This window comes from Urocampus carinirostris, chromosome 8, assembly GCF_059441175.1.
Source record: "Urocampus carinirostris isolate Australia breed hairy pipefish chromosome 8, RoL_Ucar_1.0, whole genome shotgun sequence".
In the NCBI taxonomy this organism is placed as follows: Eukaryota; Metazoa; Chordata; class Actinopteri; order Syngnathiformes; family Syngnathidae; genus Urocampus; species Urocampus carinirostris.
Window position 1 is genome coordinate 43,749,877 of NC_142356.1, and position 23,220 is coordinate 43,773,096.

Here is a 23,220-nt window from a genome sequence, read left to right on the forward strand (position 1 = left end):
CTAGTGTAGTTTTTGGTAAAGTAAAAGAAATTAGCTTTAAGCTTATAAGAAGACAATGTTTGTTTTTGGGCGTAAATGGGGAATCTAGCTTTTTGGCGTAAAAGACCACTAGAAAGAAGGAGATAGCTTTCAGTGTAGTAAAATACAAAGCTAGTTTTGGTGAAGAAGGAAAAGCTAGCTTTTTGGCGTACAAGAAGAGAACACTACTTTTTGGAGAAGTACAAGAAGCTAGTTATAAGCATGGAAGAAGACGATGCCTGTTTTCTGCGCATGAGACAACGCTTATCTTCAATTTCAAAGATGATGGCTCTTTTTCAGCCTCTAAGGAACAGTGCTAGTTTTTGTTGCTGCTAATACAAGCTAACTGGAAACAAATGCTGTAAAAAAGTGAAGCAAGTGAAAGCTGTTTTAACGACACAGCATCGCTTTGTCAGGAGATCCTGCGAGTCAAATGAAAATGCTACAAAAGACGAGCTACGAAGTCGCGACTCTGATTACAAAGCACTGCAAACTTTTCAACAATGGGTGAATTTAGGAAAAACTGTTCAAAGAATGGCAGGCTGAGTAGTCAGCACTCACAGATTTTAAGCTTACCAAATCTGGCCTGCTTTATGAAAAGTTTGGACACATCTCGTTTAATGGATCTCATTTTTCCTTCTCAGTGTTTTGCGGTGCGCTCTCTGGGATGGGTGGAGATGGCAGAGGAGGACCTTGCTCCCGGTAAGAGCAGCGTGGCCGTCAACAACTGCATTCGCCAACTGTCCTACTCCAAAAACGACATTCGGGACACAGTCGGCATCTGGGGCGAGGTGAGGGAGCTCCCGGCCTTTTTTGGCTACTTGTTTTTTTTGTTTTTAAACCCTTATCATGGTATTTGTGTCTAGGGAAAAGACATGTACCTGTTGCTGGAGAACAATATGTTGAACTTGGTGGACCCCATGGACTGCAGTGTCCTTCACTCTCAGCCAATTGCCAGCATCCGGGTTTGGGGCGTCGGCCGAGATAACGGCAGGTTGGTTACTGTGGCAACATACAGTCTAATTCTACTTGTTTTTGAGAACCTAAAAAAGATGGATAGCAGGCAATGTTTGAATATTTGATCAAGAATTGAATTTGAAAGCTGAATTACAATTCTATTTATTTGCTATAAAATCACACCGCAAATCAGGTATTTTAAGTTAGAATTAGAACTGTCTTTATTGTAAACGTTGTGAAACATTGTATGCAACAAGGTTAGACATGGCACTCTATGACAAAACGTGTAATAAAGACCTAAAAGATTATTGGCAAAAAAATAATTGCAACATTATGCTTGGAAAAACTGAAAACAAATGAAATAACATTTAAAAGCAGCAATTAAAAAAAAAAAAAAAAAAAAATATATATATATATATATATATATATATATATATATATATATATATATTGTCCCCTGCCCGATGATTGCTGGGATGGGCTCCAGCATCCCCGCGACCCTACTGAGGATAAGCGGTGCAGCTCATGAGATGAGATATATATATATATATATATATATATATATATATACAGGTGTGTTTTATAGTCTTTATTTTTTAACACATACTAGTGCTAAAAATTTCACTTTTTCCTTCCTATTTTTCTTCTTTTTTTCTTGTTACTTTTTCTTTCTTCCTCCGTTTTATTTATTTCCCACTACTCTTCCTTAATTTCCCACTCTTTTCAAAAGGCTTGGCAAAAAAAAAAAACTAAGAGAAGAAAAATGTTGTTGTTCGGTTACATTGAGTCTCCTTAGTTTGTAACCTTCTTTATGCTTTGAAGCACATTACACAGTGTCCCTTTAATAATCCTAATTTCCAGATTTAATAGCAATTGGTGTCGCAAGTCATAGAATACAAGGTACCATATACTGACACTGGCAGTAAAGGAATTTGGCCAGGAAAGGCTGCTGTTTCCCATGGAGAAAAGATTGTTGAGCCAAGTGAGCAACACATTTTGTCTTAAAACATGCTCGAGTTTTTTGGTTTTGTGAAGTGATATAAAAGTATTAGTACTTCCATTCATTTAAAACAATATTTTTATAAATTAAACTTGAACAACCCTCCAATCCCTCATAAGTGATTTAACTTATGATCACAAGTAGTGCTGAATATTCTGCATTTTTATTTTTTTACCCAGATTATTTCCCATATCATGCACAGAGAAACATAATCAAGGTGAAATACATGCCAATAAGCCAAATTACTTTCGTCCACGCAAATGACAGAATTACTAATTAATGGATAATTTATCTTCTCCCTAAGAGGGTAGGACCTGGGTAGTACTCTGATGGGAGACCGCCTGGAAATACCAGGTTTTGTAAAAAAGTCATTTGCCGCACGCTCTGCTGCGACAGCACTGACTGTATTCCCCAGCACAGTAATTAAAAACGAATTTCCGTTAGGGGACCAAATAAGTGTAATGACTTTTCTTGTATTTTTGTATTTTCTTTCCAATTATAGCATGCAATCGCCCCCAAAAAGCTATGGTTTTTCAGTGTTACTATTCAGAAGCAGGTAGAAATAAAAGGTTATGTGCATGCCAACTTCAAACATTTAATTGAGAAATTCTATCTGTCATCCAATTTTACCCCAGTTTCTAACTAATTTCAGTTACGGTTTAAAACCCTCAAGAGCAGGGGTGTCAAACATACGGCCCGCGGGCCGGAACCGGCCCCCAAGGAGGTTCGATCAGGCCCGCAGGATAATTTGAAAGTGGAAAAAATGCATAAAAGACATGGAATTAATATTTTTAATTTGCTGCAATTCATGGATTATCCGCTAAGGGGTGCACTCTTTCCATCAGAATAGAAGACAAGCCGCATCACTGAGACAGACTGAAAACAGCAGACGGTATCAATGCGCCATCTGCTGCTTGTTACGACGTTGTTAATTTCTTGGTCTCTACCTCTCCGCTACACCCTCATTAGCCAAAATGTCGTTACCCAAACGGAGAAAAGTAGATAAGGAGTGTAGAATTTTCAAAGAAAAATGGACCACGTCCTATTTATTTACAGAGATGCACGGAAAACCTTTGTGCTTGGTGTGTTTGCAACAAGTTTTGGTATTGAAGGAATATAATATTCGACGCCACTACGAGACTCATCACAGCGAAAAATATGACGGCTTGCAAGGACAACTGAGAAGAGATAAGATTAATAAATTGCTGGCGGGTCTGAGGAAACAGCAGTCAACTTTCATCCAGAGCCGAAAATTCAGATTCAGATTCAGATCTACTTTATTGTCATTCCAGTACACGTGTATACAGAACGAAATGTCGATGCATCTGACCCCCACAGTTTCCTTGAATGTACAGATATAAATAAAGTTGTATTGTATTTTGGCTACGTATAGTATTTTACCATAGTGCCGATAGTGCAAGAAGAGTAGCTAACCAGATGTGCAAAATGGGCAGTCAGGTTAACAAGTCAGGTACACAGTAACATTAACACTGTAACAATAACGCTGTAATTACAATAGTGCAGAGAGCAATGTGCAAGGAGTGGCAAGCTATAAAAAACTGCCAGTAGTGCAAAAAGTCAGATTAGCAGCCGTTTAGATTTAAGTTAACTATATGTTAGATTGACCATTTAACAGTCTAATGGCCAGGGGGACTAGACTATTGCGGAGCCTGGTGGTCCTGCACCGCACACTGCAGTACCTCTTCCCAGAGGCTAGCAGAGTGAACAGTCCATGATGGGGGTGAGAGGGGTCCCCAGTAATGTTCTTAGCATGGGATAGGCAGCGCTTCTGGCCAATGTCCTGAATGGAGGGAAGTGTAGTCCCGATTATTTTCTCTGCTGTCCTCGTTACCCTCCTCACACTACCCCAGTCGGTAGCGCTGCAGCCTCCACACCACACAGAGATACAGCTGGTCAGGATACTCTCTATGGTGCCCCTGTAGAATGTGATGAGGGAGGGTGGGGGCAGGTGGGCTCTCCTCATCCTCCGCAGGAAGTACAGGCGCTGCTGTGCCCTCTTAACCAGCGATGCAGTGTTCACGGACCAGGTGAGTTTGTTTGTAATGTGCACCCCTAGGAACTTGATACTGCTGACAACCTCCACAGCCTTGTTGTTGATGCAAAGTGGGGCATGGTTGGGCTGGTTTTTCCTAAAGTCGACAATGATCTCTTTAGTTTTGTCAACATTCAGGACCAGGCTGTTGTCCCTGCACCAGCCCACCAACTGCTCCACCTCCTCTCTGTAGGCCAGGTCGTTGTCATCCCTGATGAGGCCCACCACTGTTGTGTCGTCAGCATACTTCACAATGTGGTTTGTGGCGGACCTAGGGACGCAGTCGTGTGTCATCAAGGTGAACAGCAAGGGGCTTAGGACGCAGCCTTGGGGGGAGCCCGTGCTGAGGTAGATGACATCTGAACTGTTCTGACCTATCCGCACTGATTGGGGTCTGTCACAGAGGAAGTCCAGCAGCCAGTTCCGCAGGGGGGTGTTGAAACCCAGGAGTATCATTTTGTCTACCAGATGTTGTGGGATGATGGTGTTGAATGCTGAACTGAAGTCCAGGAACAGCACATGGGTGTTCTTCTCCTCTAGATGTGTCAGGCTCAGGTGAAGCGCAGAGGAGATGGCATCCCTGGTGGAGCGGTTTGTCCTGTAGGCAAACTGAAAGGGGTCGAATGAGGAGGGGAGACTGGAGGTGATGTGCTCTTTAACCAGTCTCTCAAAGCACTTCATTATGATAGGAGTCAGTGCAACGGGCCGGTAATCGTTGAATGATAAGATCTGGGGTTTCTTTGGCACTGGGATGATGTTGGCAAATTTGAAGCATGATGGTACTTTGGCTTGGCCTAGCGAGGTGTTGAAAATGTCTGTTAGTACACAAGCCAGCTGATCGGCGCACTCCCTAAGTACCCGCCCCGGAATGTTGTCCGGGCCTGGAGCCTTCCTTGTGTTGACCCTTCTCAGGGTCTTCCTCACGTCAGATGAGTCCAGGTGGAGTGCTCTTTCGTCCTGATTTGGGACCGCTTTCGCTGCAGTGGTGCCGTTTTGTGCCTCGAACCTTCCAAAGAATTTGTTGAGGTCATTCAGAAAGTCCATGCTAGTGTCCTGCACTGGGGCGGTGGTTGGCTTGTATTTGGTAATGGCCTGAATGCCTTTCCACATATCCCTGGTGTTTGTTTTATTGAGGAAACGTTCCTGAATTTTTTGACTGTACGTTCACTTTGCTAGTCTGATAGCACGGTTCAGGTTGGCCCTCGCTGATCTCAGCGCCTCCTTGTCACCAGATTTAAAGACAAGGTTCCGTACTTTTAGTTGTTTGCGTATCTCAGCAGTCATCCAGGGCTTCTGATTGGCACGGGTGCATATAGTTTTGGTATTGCTGACGTCTTCTGCGCATTTACTGATATAGGCTGACACAGAAATGGCGTACTCATCTATATTTATTTTGTTGTTGTAAGTGGCAGCCGATTTAAACATGTCCCAATCAGTGCAATCAAAGCAGTCCTGTAGTGCCTCCATTGCCCCCTCAGACCACACCCTCACCTGCTTCACTGTAGGTTTTTCTCTGGTCAGCAGGGGCTTGTATGTTGGAATTAGCATAACAGAAAGGTGATCTGATGAGCCAAGGTGGGGGCGGGGGGCTGCTTTATATGCACCTTTGATGTTTGTGTAGGCCAGGTCTAATGTGTTCCTACCTCTTGTAGCAAAATTAACATGCTGATGGAAATGCGGGAGAACTGTTTTCATATTGGCCTGGTTAAAGTCCCCCGCCGCAATAAAAATTCACTCGGTGTAAGCATGCTGCAGTTCACTCACAGTTCGGTAGAGAACGTCCATTGCCTCCTTCGTATTAGCGCTGGGGGGCACGTACACGGCAGTAATGATGGTCGCGCTAAACTCCCTCGGTAGGTAGAAGGGTCTGCAGATCACCGTCAAAAGTTCAATGTCTCGTGAGCAGTGATTCGAGATTATCTTCGCATTTCTACACCAGTTGTTGTTTGTATAAATGCATAGACCGCCACCCCTGCATTTGCCGGTGAGCTCGCCGCTTCTATCAGCGCGGAAAGCAGTTAGCCCCACAATGCTAACAGCGTCATTCGGGATAGATGAGTTTAGCCATGTCTCCGTCAGAATTAAAGCACAACAGTTCGTCAACTCGCGGTTCGATGAGAATTCCACTTGTAAATGGTCCAGTTTGTTGTCCAGGGAGCGGACGTTGGATAGGAAAATGGATGGTAGAGGCGTTTTGAAGGGTTTAGCCTTCATCCGAGCCGTTAGCCCGGCCCGACAACCTCGTTTCCTTCCCCGGTCACAGCGCTTCCGCTTGCCACTTTTACTCGCTGCTTTGTAGGCCGCTGTGTTCTGTTGACGTAGCACTCCGAGGCTAAGTAAACACTCCAGAGTGATCGTCGAAATTTGCGCTGGATTTCTGGATGTTCGCATATCCAGCAAAAAACTGCGATCGTATATTAATCTGCAGTTAGAGTTGTCTTTGTTCGCCCTCATAAACTGAGTCGAAGATTGGGGTTTTTGACTAGAATGTGAGAAACTGTCGGGAGCAGATCCAGCCGCAGCGGCCATTTTGTCATTTAAGTCAGAAAAGTCAGTGAAGCAGCGGTAAAAGCCAGCTACCTAATTGCTAGCGAAATAGCATTAGCATCGAAGCCGTATTCCGACGGTGACTTTGTTAAACGATGCATGATGAAGGCGGCTGAACTTGTATGTCCCGAGAAGCGACAAGCTTTTGTCAATATTAGCCTGACGAGGAATACTATAGCAGAGAGGATTTCGGAACTATCGGCAGATTTAGACAGTCAATTGAAACAGAGAGTCAAGTCATTTATTGCATTTTCCGTGGCAATTGACGAGAGCATTGACATCACAGACGTGGCCCAACTGGCCATATTTATTCGAGGAGTTGATGAGACATTGACTGTTACTGAAGAGTTTCTTGAGTTGGTGCCAATGATGGACACCACAACAGCCGAGGACATTTTCGGCTCTGTCGTTGCTGCATTGGACAGAGTTGGAGTGGACTGGTCCCGCGCTGTCAGCCTGGCTACAGACGGCCCGCCATCCATGGTCGGAAAGAAAGCAGGTGTCGCGACAAAGTTCAAAGACAAAGTACAAGCCCTTAATGGAGGAGATCGTTTCTGGACATTTCACTGTATTTTACACCAGGAGGCATTGTGTTGCAAGTCGCTGAAAATGGACCACGTCATGGAGGTGGTTGTTCGCACTGTAAATTTCATCCGGTCCAGAGGTCTGAACCATCGTCAGTTTGACAAACTTCTCAGCGACAGCAACATTAGCCACAGCCTGCCATACCACACTGAAGTGAGATGGTTAAGCCGAGGCGCTGTGCTGAGGCATTTCTTTGATCTACGAGAGGAAATCGGACAGTTCATGGAGAAAAAAGGAAAACCGGTGTTGGAATTACAATCTCAGGAATGGCTACGGGACCTTGCATTCTTGGTTGATATTACTGAACACTTGAACAATCTGAACAAAATGTTGCAAGGCCGCAAAAAAGTTGTCATAAGGTTTTCTGACAACATACATGCATTTAAGTTGAGGCTGACTTTGTGGGAGATGCAACTGGCAAATGGCAACCCTGCTCATTTCCCCTGTCTGAGAGATGTGTGTGTGACCAGACCTGATGCGGACATGAAACGGTACAAAGACAAAATTGCAGGACTACTGCGGGAGTTTGAGAAACGTTTTCAGGTATTTGGTGAACTTGAGACAGAATTTTCTGTTTTTCGCTCACCTTTCACAGTTAAAGCTTCTGATCTGCCGGTCGAAATTCAGCTAGAAATAATTGATTTGCAGTGTGATGCAGATTTGAAGGGCAAATTTGCCTCTGTAGGTCTGGACAGATTTTATCAGTATCTACTACCAGGGTACCCAAAATTAACAGCCCTGGCTGCTAAAACTGTGTGCATGTTTGGGACAACCTACCTTTGTGAACAAATTTTCTCAGTGATGAATATCAATAAAACAAAAATGTGTTCAAGGCTCACAAACAAGCACTTAAATAACATTCTGAAAGTGACAGCTAGTCAGGACATGACACCTGGTGTTGATGCACTTGTACAGGCCAAAATATGCCAAGTTTCAGGAACAAATACAAGTCCAGACTAGACTAACACCTTTAAAATGCTGCCTTAGATACTGTTTGCATTGAAAGAATACAGCTCTGTGAAGATGAATCCTTACTGTGGTGATTTAAAAAATGTGCACTTTAATGTTAGTCAGCAGCTTCAAAACAAAAGTTGTGTGATGGAATTCTACTGTTCATACAACTCCATAAATTTTCAGTATGTATTGTATGTGTATGTATGTTTCATGTATGAAGTTTACAGATTTACAGGACAGGCGAACACTTTCTTCATTACACATTTAAAATCACTCTCCCTAGTTTGTAAGGTGTACGCAGGGATTCAATTTTGATTTTATATGCGTATGTGTAAGTGTAAGTGGTTTAAAAATTCCTTTCTTTAAAAGTCTCATTTAATCTTAAAGTGCATTACTATATTTTTCTGTACCAATTAAAGTTTTGTGCCTTTAGTGGGATCAGTTGCAATGCATATTTGTGAATGATAAAAGTAAATTGCACATTTGTCTAAGGAAATATGAGGTGTTTTATGAAATGTTTTGTAAAAGGATAGTTCATTAAATTTCAATATTTTCCTAATGTTCTTGTGCTTCTTTACACCAAAACAAAGGAAAGACATGATATTTTTGTTATTTATAGCAGAGTATGGTATAATTTTAATGGTCCGGCCCACTTGACATCTCCCTAGGCCATATGTGGCCCACGATGCGAAATGAGTTTGACACCCCTGCTCAAGAGCTTTACATAGCCATGGTACTCCTACTACTTATCACAGCATTAGAGCACACACTCATGTCAGACAAATTGACCTTGTGCTCTTTGAATATTTACCCTTTAATTGTAACCTTCTTAATTGGGAGGAGTTAACATCAAGCTCAGCTGCATGAAGGAAGGGGGAGAAGTTGCTTGGGAAGATGATACAAGGGAGGGGTTAGCTGGAGAAGGGAAAGGGGGAGGCTGAATGATTGGGAGGGGTGCGTTTTATTTACTTCTCAGTGGGTCCGCAGCATGCGGCTTTGGGAGTGCGCGCTTGTATGCCGAACAACTCACATTTCTTCAAAAATCAGAAAAACAAAAGCAACGTGAGTATTTTAATGCATGTTGTTTTCAGTCCTCGTCAAGGATAGGAATGACAGACTCCCTCTATGTCAATATTTTTAATAGCATGATATGAGATTTTTATTTAGAAGTTAGATGCCCTATTGGTGCACCATCCTCGAACTTCTAACTACATCTTATCCTGATGTTTTTTTTTCTGTTCTCTACATCTGTACATTTAAATAAGCTTTTTTTATGACTGGTGCCAGTCTGAAGAGACTCATTTTAAAATCGAGACGTTGATCTGTGAACATTTCTGACTTGTTTTCACTATCGGGGTTTTTTCTATTATTCTGTGCAATTTGAGTCCCAGTGACATAAAATGGTATGTTTTATGTAAAATGGGCTTATACTTATTTTTAAAAGATTATCTTGTATGCTTAACTGCCCTGTATAATGGGTCACAGTGTCTATATATGCAGATGAATTAATAAAAAAAAAAAGACTAATTGTACTACTTGATACTATTCCTCACCAAATGTCAATTTAAGTTATTAGTGCATTTTTTCATGTTGAAATTCTCTAAAATATGTAGTGTCTTAGTGTGATCTGTCACCCCCCCTGTTACTCTGATAAGATTTCATTTTAGTCACATGACTCTCTTCTGTAATACTTTTTTGGAGGGAAAACATTCAATGAGAAGAAGAGTAGGTACCACTCTTCAATCAACTTCTTTTCAATGTTTCGTTATGGTTTGCTGATGAGGAAAAGCATTACACATCCACCTTGTTAAGTTTATTTTAAGTGGGAACCTATACTTTTTTGTAATTTTGATAATATGGGTAATAAACATGACCAAAATCATTCACAGTAATCATTGTATACTGGCTTCTTCTTCATCACATTAGCAGTAATGGCTAACTTACTCCTGCTTGGAATGTGTCTAAAAAGGGAAAAAAATGAATGTCCATCCATTATCTGCACCGCTTATCTTCAGTAGGGTTGCGGGGATGCCGGAGCCTATGACAGCTACAAATTAACTTCTAACCAATGTTGACTAAAACTACACAGAACCTCTAAAAACATGCAAAATATACATTCAAATGTGTTCAACTAAAACAAATATTTAATTAGTCTTTACTAAATATTAACATTTAGGAACACAAAGTCCTAATATTTGAACGACAATTTCAGATTTTTCTGTGTGTGAAAGACAATGCACAATGTTTCTGAGCCATTTATACAATTAAAATGAGTCCAAATACGAATCATTTTCCTGCTTTGACTAATTTTCTAAAATTTCCTTTTTGTCCTCCATATTGCAATTTCTCTTGAACCGTTCTTGTGCACAATGTGCTGCTGCAGCAGTCTGTCAATACCCCCCCACCATACACTACACCAGACCCTATGCGACCCATCCCTGCCACCCGATAAACAAACAAAACATTACCTCCTCTGCTCAGCAAACAAAATCACTCTAACTGTAACATGCTACAGTGGGCATTTGCACGTCACATTGGGTATTTGTATATTATATTGTATTCTCTTTACTTTATTATTGTATTGTTCTCAGCTCAGGGATGCTGCTGGAAATGTGAATTTCCCTGCGGGGATGAATAAAGTATATCTATCTGTCTGTCTGTCTGTCTGTCTGTCTGTCTGTCTATCATATTAACCAATTAACCATATTTTGGTATATGTTTAAAAATAGTTTTTTATACAAGCGTGAGACCCTGGAGACCTTCCAAAGTTTTTATTTTGTATGGAAACCCATGATGCTGTTAACTTAAAACTTAAAACATCTTGTCTTCTAACCATTCTCGCTTTCCCTCCTGCCTTCCGTGGATTCAGAGAGAGGTAAATCACATTCCTTTCCACGATCGTCTCAGTCATTTCATATTTTTTCATTTCCTCCTCCACTCCTTCCTGCGCATGAAATAAACACGTTCGAGACATCTAGGAAATTAGGGTGACCGACTCGCAGGGTTTCTCTGTCTACAATCATGTTTTTAAAGTACAAGCACAGAGAGAGAAAAAAATGAGATGATCTGGGTGGGGCCAGACTTTATGCTTGTTAACCCATGTTTCCCTTTTCATCAAAGTCATATTTGGATGAATATTTTTTCATACTTGGCTGTCTTTAAGATTCCCTTATCCCACGCTCAGGTCACACTGCGTTATTGATCTCCATGTTCTGTCGCTACGTGTTTTTGTGTCTTTTTTTACAGCAATAAATTGCATTGTGTCAATGAAAGGCACAATACTTAGTTATGGGAAGTTTTCTCACTGGTTTAATATTTGTATTTTTTATTGTGTGCTTCCACAAATGAAATGAAGGCCTTTTTTTTTTCCAGGGATTTTGCATACGTGGCTCGGGATAAAAACACAAGGATCCTAAAATGTCATGTGTTCCGCTGTGACACTCCCGCCAAAGCTATTGCCACCAGCCTCCATGAGATCTGCTCCCGGGTAACTTACACGAAACTGCATCTATATATTTGACCACCCGGATTTGACACTCCGTTCTGAGGCAGGGATTGCAAAGTGAAATTACCGTATAGCAGGAGCTAGAAACCTATGGTAAAAAGCAAATCACGGTACCCCAGGTAAAAAATAGTATATAGTAAGTACTACTATTTATCATATATTTATATATATGAATAATAAGCGTTATCAGGAGGATTTTTATGCTCCTAAAATACTTTGTTGCTTTTATTGGCTCCTAATTCCGAAAAATTATCCCATTCGTCGAATGGTTACATATTTCTTGATAATCACAAGCTTCGTTTCATCGTGATTTTGCTTCTCCGGCGCCGTCACGAATGGCAGCCACTCCAGCAGCTCCCGTGTTATTTTCGCTACTTTTGTGATTTACTTATTTATTTATTTATTTTGCTTACTTTATCAGTGCCTTGCAACACTTGGATTACTTTCTATCCTATGGATATGGGTTTCAACTCGCAAAAATACGTATATTCAAGAAACCTACTCCTTGACCTGAAGAACTCTCGAGCCGGCACGGTCCCCCTTTTACCTAACGAGGTGAGGCGACCCTACCGGGGTTGCAGAGCCGGTGCTAAGGTAAAGGCTAAGCGGCCAGCGGCGAAGTGGCGATATAAGCCCACGGTACCGTCCATAATCATGGGGAATGTCAACTCACTATCGAATAAGATCGACGAACTGGCTGTGCTTGTGAAAGACATCAAAGCATACAGGGAGTGCAGCTTGCTTTGCTTTACGGAAACGTGGCTTATGTCTAGCATCACGGACGCTAACATCGCGCTAAACGGCTTCTGCGCTGTTCGGGCTGACAGAGGGACAAAAGTCAGTGGGAAGCGCAAAGGAGGGGGACTGGCTATCTACGTGAACACGAGGTGGTGTAACCCCGGGCATGTAAAAACAAAGATTTCTATCTGCTGCCGTGATGTCGAACTTTTGGCTGTAAGTCTTCGTCCCTATTACATGCCCAGAGAGTTCGGACACGCCATTGCTGTCATTGTTTACATCCCACCGCGCGCTGATGCGGAAGTAGCGTGTGACGTCATCCACTCCGCGGTGGCAAAACTTCAGACACAACACCCGGAGGCTGCAATGTTAATCTCTGGGGACTTCAACCACGTGACTCTTGATAAGACACTGCCCTCTTTCGTCCAGTATGTGAACTGCAAGACCAGGGGAAATAGGACTATTGACCTTCTGTATGCGAATATAAAAAATGCATACAGCGCTAAACCACTGCCTGCCCTTGGAAAAGGAGACCACAACCTCATTCTGCTTAAACCACAGTACAAACCAAAAGTGAGGAGGCTACCAACAACCACACGCTCATTTAGAAAATGGTCCACCGAGGCAGAGCAGGCTCTGAGAGACTGCTTTGGATGTACGGACTGGGATGTCCTGCTAGGGTCCAGCAGTGGGGACATTGAGGAGATGGCAAACTGCACTACTGACTACATTAAGTTCTGCATGGACAATGTTGTTCCTATAAAGACTGTACGCTGCTATGCCAACAACAAGCCCTGGATCACGAGCGACATCAAGTGCCTTCTGAACCAAAAGAAGAGGGCCTTTAAAAATGGTGATCATCAGGAGCTCAAACGAGTACAGAAGGAGCTCAAAGTCCAGCTCCGGAAAGGAAAGGAGCAGTACAGGAGGAAGTTGGAGAAAAAGCTGCAGAACAACAACATGAAGGAGGTGTGGGAAGGGATGAAAACAATTACTGGCTGCAGCACCAAGCAGGGTGTGGATGTGGATATAGATGTGGGGCGAGTCAACCAGTTGAACAACTTTTTCAACAGGTTTGACCACTCCGCCTCATCCTCACCCCTGAGTAATGCAGCTGTCCTTCCCCCTCCCCCTCTGGACACTAGCATGGAAGACATCCCCCCACTAAAAATAACTTCAGCCCAGGTGTGTGGAGAGCTGAGAAGGCTACGAACCAGCAAGGCAGCTGGTCCGGATGGAGTATCCCCCCGACTGCTGAAAGCCTGTGCGTCTGAGCTGGGAGACCCTCTACAGCGCATCTTCAACCTGAGCCTTGAACAGGGGAGGGTCCCTCAGCTGTGGAAAACATCCTGCATCATCCCAGTCCCAAAGAAATCAAGACCTAAGGAACTCAACGACTTCAGGCCGGTCGCCCTGACATCACATGTGATGAAGACCATGGAGCGGCTGCTGCTGCACCACCTGAGGCTACAGGTCCGTCACGCCATCGACCCACTGCAATTTGCTTACCAGGAGAAGGTGGGAGTGGAGGATGCTATAGTATACATGTTACACCGATCCCTCTCTCACCTGGATAGGGCGAAGGGGGCTGTGAGGATTACATTTTTGGACTTCTCCAGTGCCTTCAATACCATACAGCCTCTGCTACTGAGTAGGAAACTGACACCTTGTAGAATGGATTACTGACTACCTGACAGGCAGACCCCAGTATGTGAAACAGGGGGGCTGTACATCGGACACTGTGGTTAGCAGCACAGGATCTCCGCAGGGGACCGTTCTCTCTCCGTTCCTATTCACTCTATATACATCGGACTTTAAGTACAACTCTGAGTCCTGCCATGTGCAAAAGTTTGCCAACGACACTGCGATCGTGGGATGTATCAGAAACGGGCAGGAGGAGGAGTACAGGACATTGATTCAGGACTTTGTCCGATGGAGCGACGCAAACCACCTGCACCTAAACACCACCAAGACCAGAGAGATGGTGGTGGACTTCAGGAGAACCAGAACTCACCCGGTTCCTGTAACCATCAAGGGAGAATGTGTAGAATTTGTCCAGACCTACAAATACCTGGGTGTGCAGCTGGACAACAAACTGGACTGGACTGCCAACACAGAAGCTCTATGTAGGAAAGGGCAAAGCCGACTTTACTTCCTCAGAAGGCTGGCCTCCTTCAACATCTGCAAAAAGCTCCTGAAAATATTCTATGAGACAGTAGTGGCAAGCGCCCTCTTCTATGCGGCAGCGTGTTGGGGAGGCAGCGTCAAGAAGAAGGATGCCTCTCGTCTCAATAAACTGGCTAGGAAAGCGAGCTCTGTTGTGGGCAAAGAGCTAGACAGCCTAACAACAGTAGCTGAGAGACGAGCACTGAAAAAGCTGAGGTCAATCATGGACAATCCATCGCATCCACTACACAGCATTATCTCCAGACAGAAGAGCAGTTTCAGCGACAGACTGCTGTCACTGTCTTGCACTACGGACAGACTGAAGAGATCTTTTCTTCCTCATGCCATGAGGCTCTTTAACTCCACCCGGCAGAGTAAAGGCCCACATTAAACCACACCACCTACATTGGATATTACCGAATCTTACTGCAATATGTATTCTGTGTAGCACTATTTAGTTACTCTATATAACACGCTACAGTGGGCATTTGCACGTCACACTGGGTATTTGTATATTGTATTCTTTTGGCTTTATTATTGTACTGTTCTCAGCTCAGGGATGCTGCTGGAAATGTGAATTTCCCTTAGGGGATGAATAAAGTATCTATCTATCTATCTATCTATCCTTTAGCAACACAGCAAGCCTTGGACCCTGGGGCATAGGTTTGATGGAGTGGTGGGGACACAGCTCACTTTTTAAGTGTTCACATAATATTTGTGGGGACAAAATAATTATTGCTCAATATTGGTGGGGACACGTCTGCTCCTTCCATGCCAAACTAAGCCGTTGCTTGGATCCAGAGTGAATAAATACAGTACAAAAACTTAGAATAGTATTGCTGACTCGCAAAGTTTTTACAAAGCACACCAAATTTTGAACTGATCCAAGAGAAAATGGGAGCACTGTGGGGATGTACTTTAGCCAATATCTTCTGCATTTTTAATGATGCCGTGAAGCAAACCAATAGCGACCAGCATTTGATTTTACTTCGACCAATCGCAGACAGACATCTTGCTTTAATTGCCTCTTTATTCCTAATAATAGTCTTGTTGTCGATTGGTTACGACCAGGCCACTTAGCCGGGGTAATTTTTGTGTGTGATTGAGACACAACTATATACGTATGAACACAGCAAAAGCTAAATTTCTAAAGAGGGGCAGAAAAAGCATCTTATTCAGTACCATAAAGCGAAAACGTCACAAGGCAGGGTCGTCATTAAAGATCAACCAATATGGGTTTTTCAGGACCGATACCGATTATTAGTATAAAGAGGAGGCCGACAACTAATATCTGGAGCGAATATCAATTTGCTGTAAAAGCTTAAAAATTGGCAAGAGAAACTTTTAATGATGTGAAAAGAAACAAAGAATATGTCTTATGAATTCAAATAAAACATTAATGGCGCTCAAAAATCTTTTGCAGTACTAAATTAGATTGTCATCACAACTAGCATGACTCATCTTTCGCATTCACATGACTAATAAGTGTGGTATTCCTCTGGAGTCTCCCAAAGCCACACAGCACAATAGGTTTGAAGCATGTCTCACTTTGCAAAAAGGACATTGGAGAGTCAGATAAACAACTAAGTACTGTACAATAAACATGCATTACAATAAGGTTACTATAGCAAACTATAAACATGCATTACGATGCGGTTACTATAGTAAGCTATACAAAGCCTACTTGTGTACTACTAGTCGTGGTTGTAAATATTATAAAGTTTAACTACATTGGGTCGCCTCCAATGTTGGTGACGTTCGCATAAATAAGTGTCTTAAAAACTCATTATATAGACAACGATCGCTCATTGGTTTTAATCATGCAAATCAATATTTTTCAATAAACACATTATACAGACTACAATCGCGTTCTATTGGAAGCGCAGCACTGAGAAGCATAGGAAAAAAAGACTGCGCATTCAAGTGAAGGGGAGTCAGATTCTGCCTGGGAGTTGGAATTGGGCACAACACCGGTGTTGTCTGCTTCCGCGTGTGCGTCCCTGCAAGTTGCTGACATTACCTCGACGTTTCAGTCAAGGGTGGTCACAAAAGGGGGCTGAGAGAGAAAAAGACAAAAATTGCAAATGTGAAAAATATTCGCTCCAGTCGAAAAGTGCGGCGTGGTTACTGCTTCTGCCCCCGGTCGTTCATCCAATCAGAAGGCACGGGATGGGTAGCGTGAATCAAGAGGCATGAGAGGGAGAGAGAGAGGATCAATAGTTTCTCGGTGTTGTGCTTAATAATCGGCATGTCAAATAAATAAATATGCCGTTACCGATATCCGTCAAATTCCCAAATATCGGAGCCAATAATCGGCCCGCCTTTAGTCGACATGTCCCGGGGGTCCACTCTACGAGCATTTTGAATAATGTGCATTTTTTTCAGTGAGTAAAAACAACTGGAAACAACATTTCTACTTCTTTTAGATAATGACGGAGCGAAAGAATGCCAAAGCGATGGCGGGAGGTTCGCTCCAGGACAGAATTCAGGCGAGTTTGGATCTCCCTTTACAAGGTTGGCTTTTTGTCCACGTCCACGTTCATCGTTCAAAGCAAACAAACTGCTTTCGTGGATTTTAATTTTTATTGTTGGCAGAATTCCCTACACCAAAGACTGAATTGGTCCAGAAGTTTCAAGTGCTCTACCTCGGGATGATGCCTGTTGCCAGACCAATAGGTACGTTTTGTTTTTCTTTCTTTTAAGCTATCGTAAAAATCAGGACCAGGCAATGAGTTAAACAAATTTGATTTGTTGACCATTCGAAGGAATAAAAATTTTGGTAAGTTTTCTACATTTTGAAATTCACCAAATCAATTTCAATCGCTTTTCATATTTTGCATTAATGGCAGAATATTGAATTAAGTGATTAACATGATGTGGTTAGGTTTACAGTTGAATTTCTTATTTATTCTTTATAAGCTATTAAGTTTTCATTAAATCGAATGCAATCTTGTATGAAAGTTTTGAAAAAAAAAAGTTTTAATCAAGTACTGTTTGTTGGATTAGGTTTATGCATAAATTTAATTTCGATTGAAATCATAATCATCCAGAATCACTGGAAAAATCAATTTCATTTGTAGGGCATTTTGCAGTGTTCTACCAAACACAAATTAAAAATCTTTAAAACTAATATTCAATATGCTTACTTTTAATCCGGCGCTGGTCATATTCAACTGTTTTTCACTGTATCCTTTATGTTAGCCTCTTGGCTGCAGGCTACAGTATGGCTTGCCACTAGCCGTTATGGTTATTGTTGGCTGCTTGGTGTAGATGAATGTTGCTTCGTTCTTCAGTGTCACTCGCTTACCACAGCTAGTCTTGACTCGTGACAAATTCTTGCTTTCCCTCGTAATCTTTTTTCTACACTTTTTTGTTTCTCCACTAGCCGCCCAAATTTCAAGCATTTTCCTGATCTTGAAAACACAATATTAATATTCAAGCATTTTCAAGGGTTTCAACAGTGTCTGAAACTCGTGACAAAAAGTTACCGGACACCAGGGCAGACAACTCTGAAAAGTTGCCTGCCCAGCCATAAAGTTGCCTGCCCTATTTTTCACAACTTAAACACAACAAGACGACTGTGGTGTCGTGTAATACACTCCCCTTCCTGCGGTGTCGCTGTATACTAATGCGCAGCCTTGTACTTGTGCTTGAGAACTACCGAGGAAGAAGTGAAGTAAACACTCTATGAATGTACCGTCCGTGCCTGTCTCTGAATCCTACTACAACCCTACTACATACACAACATTTTGGCGACGAGGATGACTTGGATCGGAATCTCACAACCCCTTGCTTTGCTTGAAACCCCGGGTGAGCCTACGATGTTGTACATCACGTGGATTCAGATGTTCTAAAATTACCTGCTAGCATTGACTGCTAACGAAATGCCAGACAAACGAGACCGCGCACTACTGCTGCACTGTTTAGGCACAGAAGGGCAGAGAATTTTTCTTTCCCTTCCCGACACTGGCACTTCTTACAAATTCGCCTGTGATGCGCTAGAAACCTTCTTTGTACCGAAGATTAATGTCGTTGCTCAGCGTATCAAGTTCCGTCGGCGTGCCCAGAGACCGGGCGAGACCACTGCTCAGTTCATTGCTGCATTGAGGGAATTAATTGCGAACTGTGACTTTGGCACGTTTGCTGATGATATGATTATGGATCAATTCATTGAGAAGATGTCCTCTTCGAGAATCAGAGAACGCTTGCTGTTGGAAACGGACTTAAAACTTGACAAAGCGATCGCTATTGCCACACAAATCGAATCCGCTATGTCAGAAGCTAATGCTATTGCTCCTGTGCACGTGCCCGACGTTCCTGTGAAGCTTGTGCAACGAAGAGATAAAAGGAATCAGAGCAGTACGCATACACAGCGCTCAAGAGATAAAAGGAATCAACACAAAACCTGCTACCGTTGTGGCTTCAACTCTCATCTAGCAAATGACCCCAAATGCCCTGCTAAAAATTCAAAATGCAACGAATGTGAAAAAATTGGACATTTTAGTAAAGTGTGCCGCAGCGAAATTCCTACTCGATCATTAAGAGAAGTTACTGTCCCAGAACTTACTGTGTGTCATGTAGCCCCTACAGCTGCAGTCCCAAAGCGCCTTACGTGTACAGTTTCTCTCCATGCGAATGATGAACAGTCAATTACTACTGACCTGCTTGTGGACACTGGTTCAGCAGTCTCAATTCTGCCAGAGAGAATTTACAGACAATCATTCATGCACTTGCCTCTCTCAAAGCCTACTGCACGTCTGGTGACCTACATGAAGAAGCCAATTCCAGTGTTGGGCTGTCTTCAACTTACTGCTACATACTGCAACCAGAGTGCACATACTGATTTCTACATAGTTCCTGACGGTACTCCACTACTGGGAATGGACCTGTTCACTGCACTTCGCCTCCACATACAAGATGGGCAGATTACAACACCTGCTGCATCGGAGATGAGTCACTCTGTCAACACTACAAATGCTTTAGGCGTTGCTTCAGGTTTTATACACAAAGTTAAAGTGCGTGCAGACGTCCCTCCAGTCCAGCAAAAGCTACGCAGACTCCCATATGCCGTGCGTGACAAGGTGTCGGAGGAGCTGACGAAACTGGAAAATGATGGCATCATGGAGATGGTGGCTGCTGTGTCTCCTGATTTTGCTGCAGTCACTGCTGATGAGCTCTCCAGTGCGTGTGAGGAATGTCCAGTGCTACAGAAGGTGCGACACTACATGCAGAAGGGATGGCCTCGTACTGCAAAAGGCCTTGACCCCCTCATTGTTTCATACTTCCGTGTGCAAAATGAGCTTGCCTTGCAGAACAGTGTCATTGTGCGTGGCACTCATCGTGTTGTGATACCACATCGGCTACAGGAAAAAAATGATCCAACTTGCTCATGCTACACACCAAGGGATCGTTCGCACAAAACAAAGACTGAGAGACTTGGACTGGTGGCCTGGAATGGATTCTCACGTTGAGCTCGCCATCAAATCATGCACCACCTGCTTGCAGCATGACAAAACCGCAACCACACGCACTGCCCCATTACAGCCTGTGCCTACCCCAACTGCTGCCTGGGAAAAGGTTGCTGTGGACATTGTTGGTCCTATTCACTCTGCGCCTGCTGATTGCCGCTTCACCATCACCCTCATTGACTATTACAGCCGATGGCCTGAGATTGCCTTCTGCTCAAATGTTACTTCTGCCTCTGTTATGACTTTTCTTTCCATTGTGTTTAGCAGAGAAGGTAATCCACAGGAAATTGTTACTGACAATGGCCCTCAGTTCGTGTCGACCGAGTTTGAAGCATTCCTTAGTGACAAGAACATCACACACCGTCGCAGCTCTGTGTACTACCCACAGGCCAACGGTGAAATTGAGCGTTTCAACAGAGTCTTCAAGGACTGTCTACAAACAGCCAACATCGAAGGTAAACGACTGAAAACCTTCTTCACTGAGTTTTTACAGACTTACAGAGCCACACCATATGCCGTGACTTCAGTATCCCCCGCTGAACTGTTGCATGGTAGACCACTGAATACAAAGCTTCACATCACAGGTCTTCACTCCATGCGTCCCACTGCTGACAAAGGCAACATGCTACAAAACATACAAAACAAACAACGGAAGTCAAAACGATACATCGACAAACGTCGCGGTGCAAAATCACCAAGCTTCCAGATTGGCTCTGCGGTTCGCATCCGCAAACCTGGAATCATTGCCAAAGGACACTCAAAGTTCACCAAGCCACTGACAGTGGTAGCCCAAAAGGGTCCAGCCACTTATCTGCTGTCTGATGGAAAGGTGTGGAATGCTTTCCACCTTGCCCATTCTTCCACCTGTGCTGCTGCTTCAGCGCCTCAGCCTGCTGATGCTGATGTTTGCCTCCTGCAGAGCAACCAAGGTGCTGAGCCACCTGAACCTGAAACTGAAACTGTGCCCTCACCACATCCCTCTCCGAGTGCACCGAGAATACGACATGCTCCTGCATGGCTTCAAGATTACGTGACTTAAAAAAAAAAAGATAGAGAAAGATGTGGTGATGTTTAAAAAAAAAAAAAAAAAAAAAGACATGATGAATGTTCATTGTTTTAAAAATTGTCATGTTTGTTTATGATGTGATCTTCATACAGTCTGCTTACGTTTTACGGTTTACACATATTTGCTTACCGATATTGACAGTATAGTTCCTTACAATATTGCTTACCTTTGATAAATATTTACCTCTAATCTGGTAATGAATATTGAAATGTATGTTTTCTATCAGCTCATACTTACCGAAGAGTTATTGCGTATTTTAGATTAATGCTACTGTTTGTGTCCTATTCTAACAAAAAGGGAATATGTGGTGTCGTCTAATACACTCCCCTTCCTGCGGTGTCGCTGTATACTAATGCGCAGCCTTGTACTTGTGCTTGAGAACTACCGAGGAAGAAGTGAAGTAAACACTCTATGAATGTACCGTCCGTGCCTGTCTCTGAATCCTGCTACAACCCTACTACATACACAACAACGACTAATCGCAAAAAAAACATTTGTTGCAAAGTATTAAGGAATGATAATCAGAATATATAACAGAACAACACTTTAAAATTAAGTTTGTTATAAATCTACTTATAACATTCATTGCATGTATATGACATTGCTGTCAGTATGTACCTGTATTAACTCATCTTCATTCATGCAATGTTTGCGTTGCGTCGTCTGCTACAAGCCACGTGAACTCCTCTTTTCACACTTCTTTTTAATGCACGTTTACGTTTTGTAGCATCATAAATTTTGCTTCTTTTGAATATTTCTTCTTGGGCTGAGGTTTTGGCATGATTCCTAACCACTTATCGATTTTTCTTGTGTTCTCTGTGCGTCTACTTTGCACAATGATATGCAAATGCGCGACCTTGTAACACACGGGAAAATCCGAAAGCACGAAGTTATTTGATGCAGTCTTCTGATCGGCTGCCGAGTATGCAAATGGCCTCAATACACGACTCACATCCGCGCTCGAGTAAGGATGGTTAGTCATTTCCGGTCTCGTAAACAGTACGAACAATGCGCGAAATAATTTCATGGCGGAGTTAACTTATACACGCTGTTTGTTGGAGTTGCCAAAGATCACAGTAAATGATGTCCGGAGAATTGTCCGAGCGTCCAGCGCAGCACCACAGACCAAACTTGAAAAAGCAAGAGTAACTGCCTCACATTTCCAGGTCAGTCATGTTGCTCAGAGCAAAGCAGAAAACCTGGCAGAAAGACTCATCCGAGGAACACGACAAACTGAACACATGAAGAGGGGTCTGCAAATAGAATCAAGTGCCTTAAGGATTATGCCATTTTAAAAAAATGTAAACTTAACCACTTGTGGGATTGTGGTTCATCCAGATGCACCGTGGTTGGGTGCATCACCTGATGGTCTGGTATACGACCCTATTGAGTGACCATCATTTGGACTCGTTGAAATTAAATGCCAAAATACACAAAGTTACATAGATTGCAAGTACCTGTACCTCAGAATTAATCATGGTGTGTATAAGCTGAAAGAAAGCTATTACCATTATTGGCAAGTCCAGGGGCAGTTGAATGGTGTGACTTTGTTATCTTTGCCAATTGAAGACATTCTTGTGCAGCGCATTCATAGGGACAAGGCTGTATTGCATTGTATGAAACAATACGTTTATTTGCTTTTCTAGTACACATATATGTCAAAATACCTTTCAATGTGCAAATGAATTGACATGAAACAATAGCTATCAGGTCCGAGCTTTGTCGGCTACACACTCGAGAGCTATTTTTAACCATGAAGTAATCTCTTCGATTATTGATGACACACCGTTTTCGTAATTCGGAGTTTTAGGGGATCGAATAGAAGCTCAGGACCGAATTAGCAGATGCTGTACATTGAGGTACACAGCAGTGGTGGCTGGCCGAACTGTCTCCCCGTTTTTTAAAACAAACATTTGTGCGTTTACAAGTCATTCTGACCTTCGGTGGGCATAAGAAGAGTTGAAATTGATTGCAAATAACGTCCAAAAACAAATCCGTATTCGGCTTCGGCGGATTTGTTGCTTGCATAATAACATTGAGACCAGCGCTGACCGGAAACTTCAAACCATCCTGAGATTTTTCCGGAAATATGTCATTGTCTCTAGTGCATAGAGCCCATTGCAAAACAAACCAAAATTCAGAAATCGGAATAAAGCAAACGTT

General features: G+C 42.8%; 1 protein-coding gene across 3 annotated transcripts in view; it reads left to right on the forward strand.

Moving 5' to 3' along the window:
• Positions 1-23,220, forward strand: part of LOC148361961 (amyloid beta precursor protein binding family B member 2-like) — a 199,470-nt gene that overhangs the window by 131,971 nt on the left and 44,279 nt on the right. For all 3 annotated transcript variants that reach the window (XR_015851176.1, XM_088342828.1, XM_088342827.1), the window contains 5 exons: positions 663-809; positions 885-1,012; positions 11,487-11,601; positions 16,950-17,037; positions 17,119-17,199. Coding sequence is in view for 2 of the 3 variants with exons in the window: in XM_088342828.1 (XP_088198954.1) it covers positions 663-809; positions 885-1,012; positions 11,487-11,601; positions 16,950-17,037; positions 17,119-17,199 (559 nt within the window). In the remaining variant the exon portion in view is untranslated. The remainder of the gene's footprint in view (positions 1-662; positions 810-884; positions 1,013-11,486; positions 11,602-16,949; positions 17,038-17,118; positions 17,200-23,220) is intronic.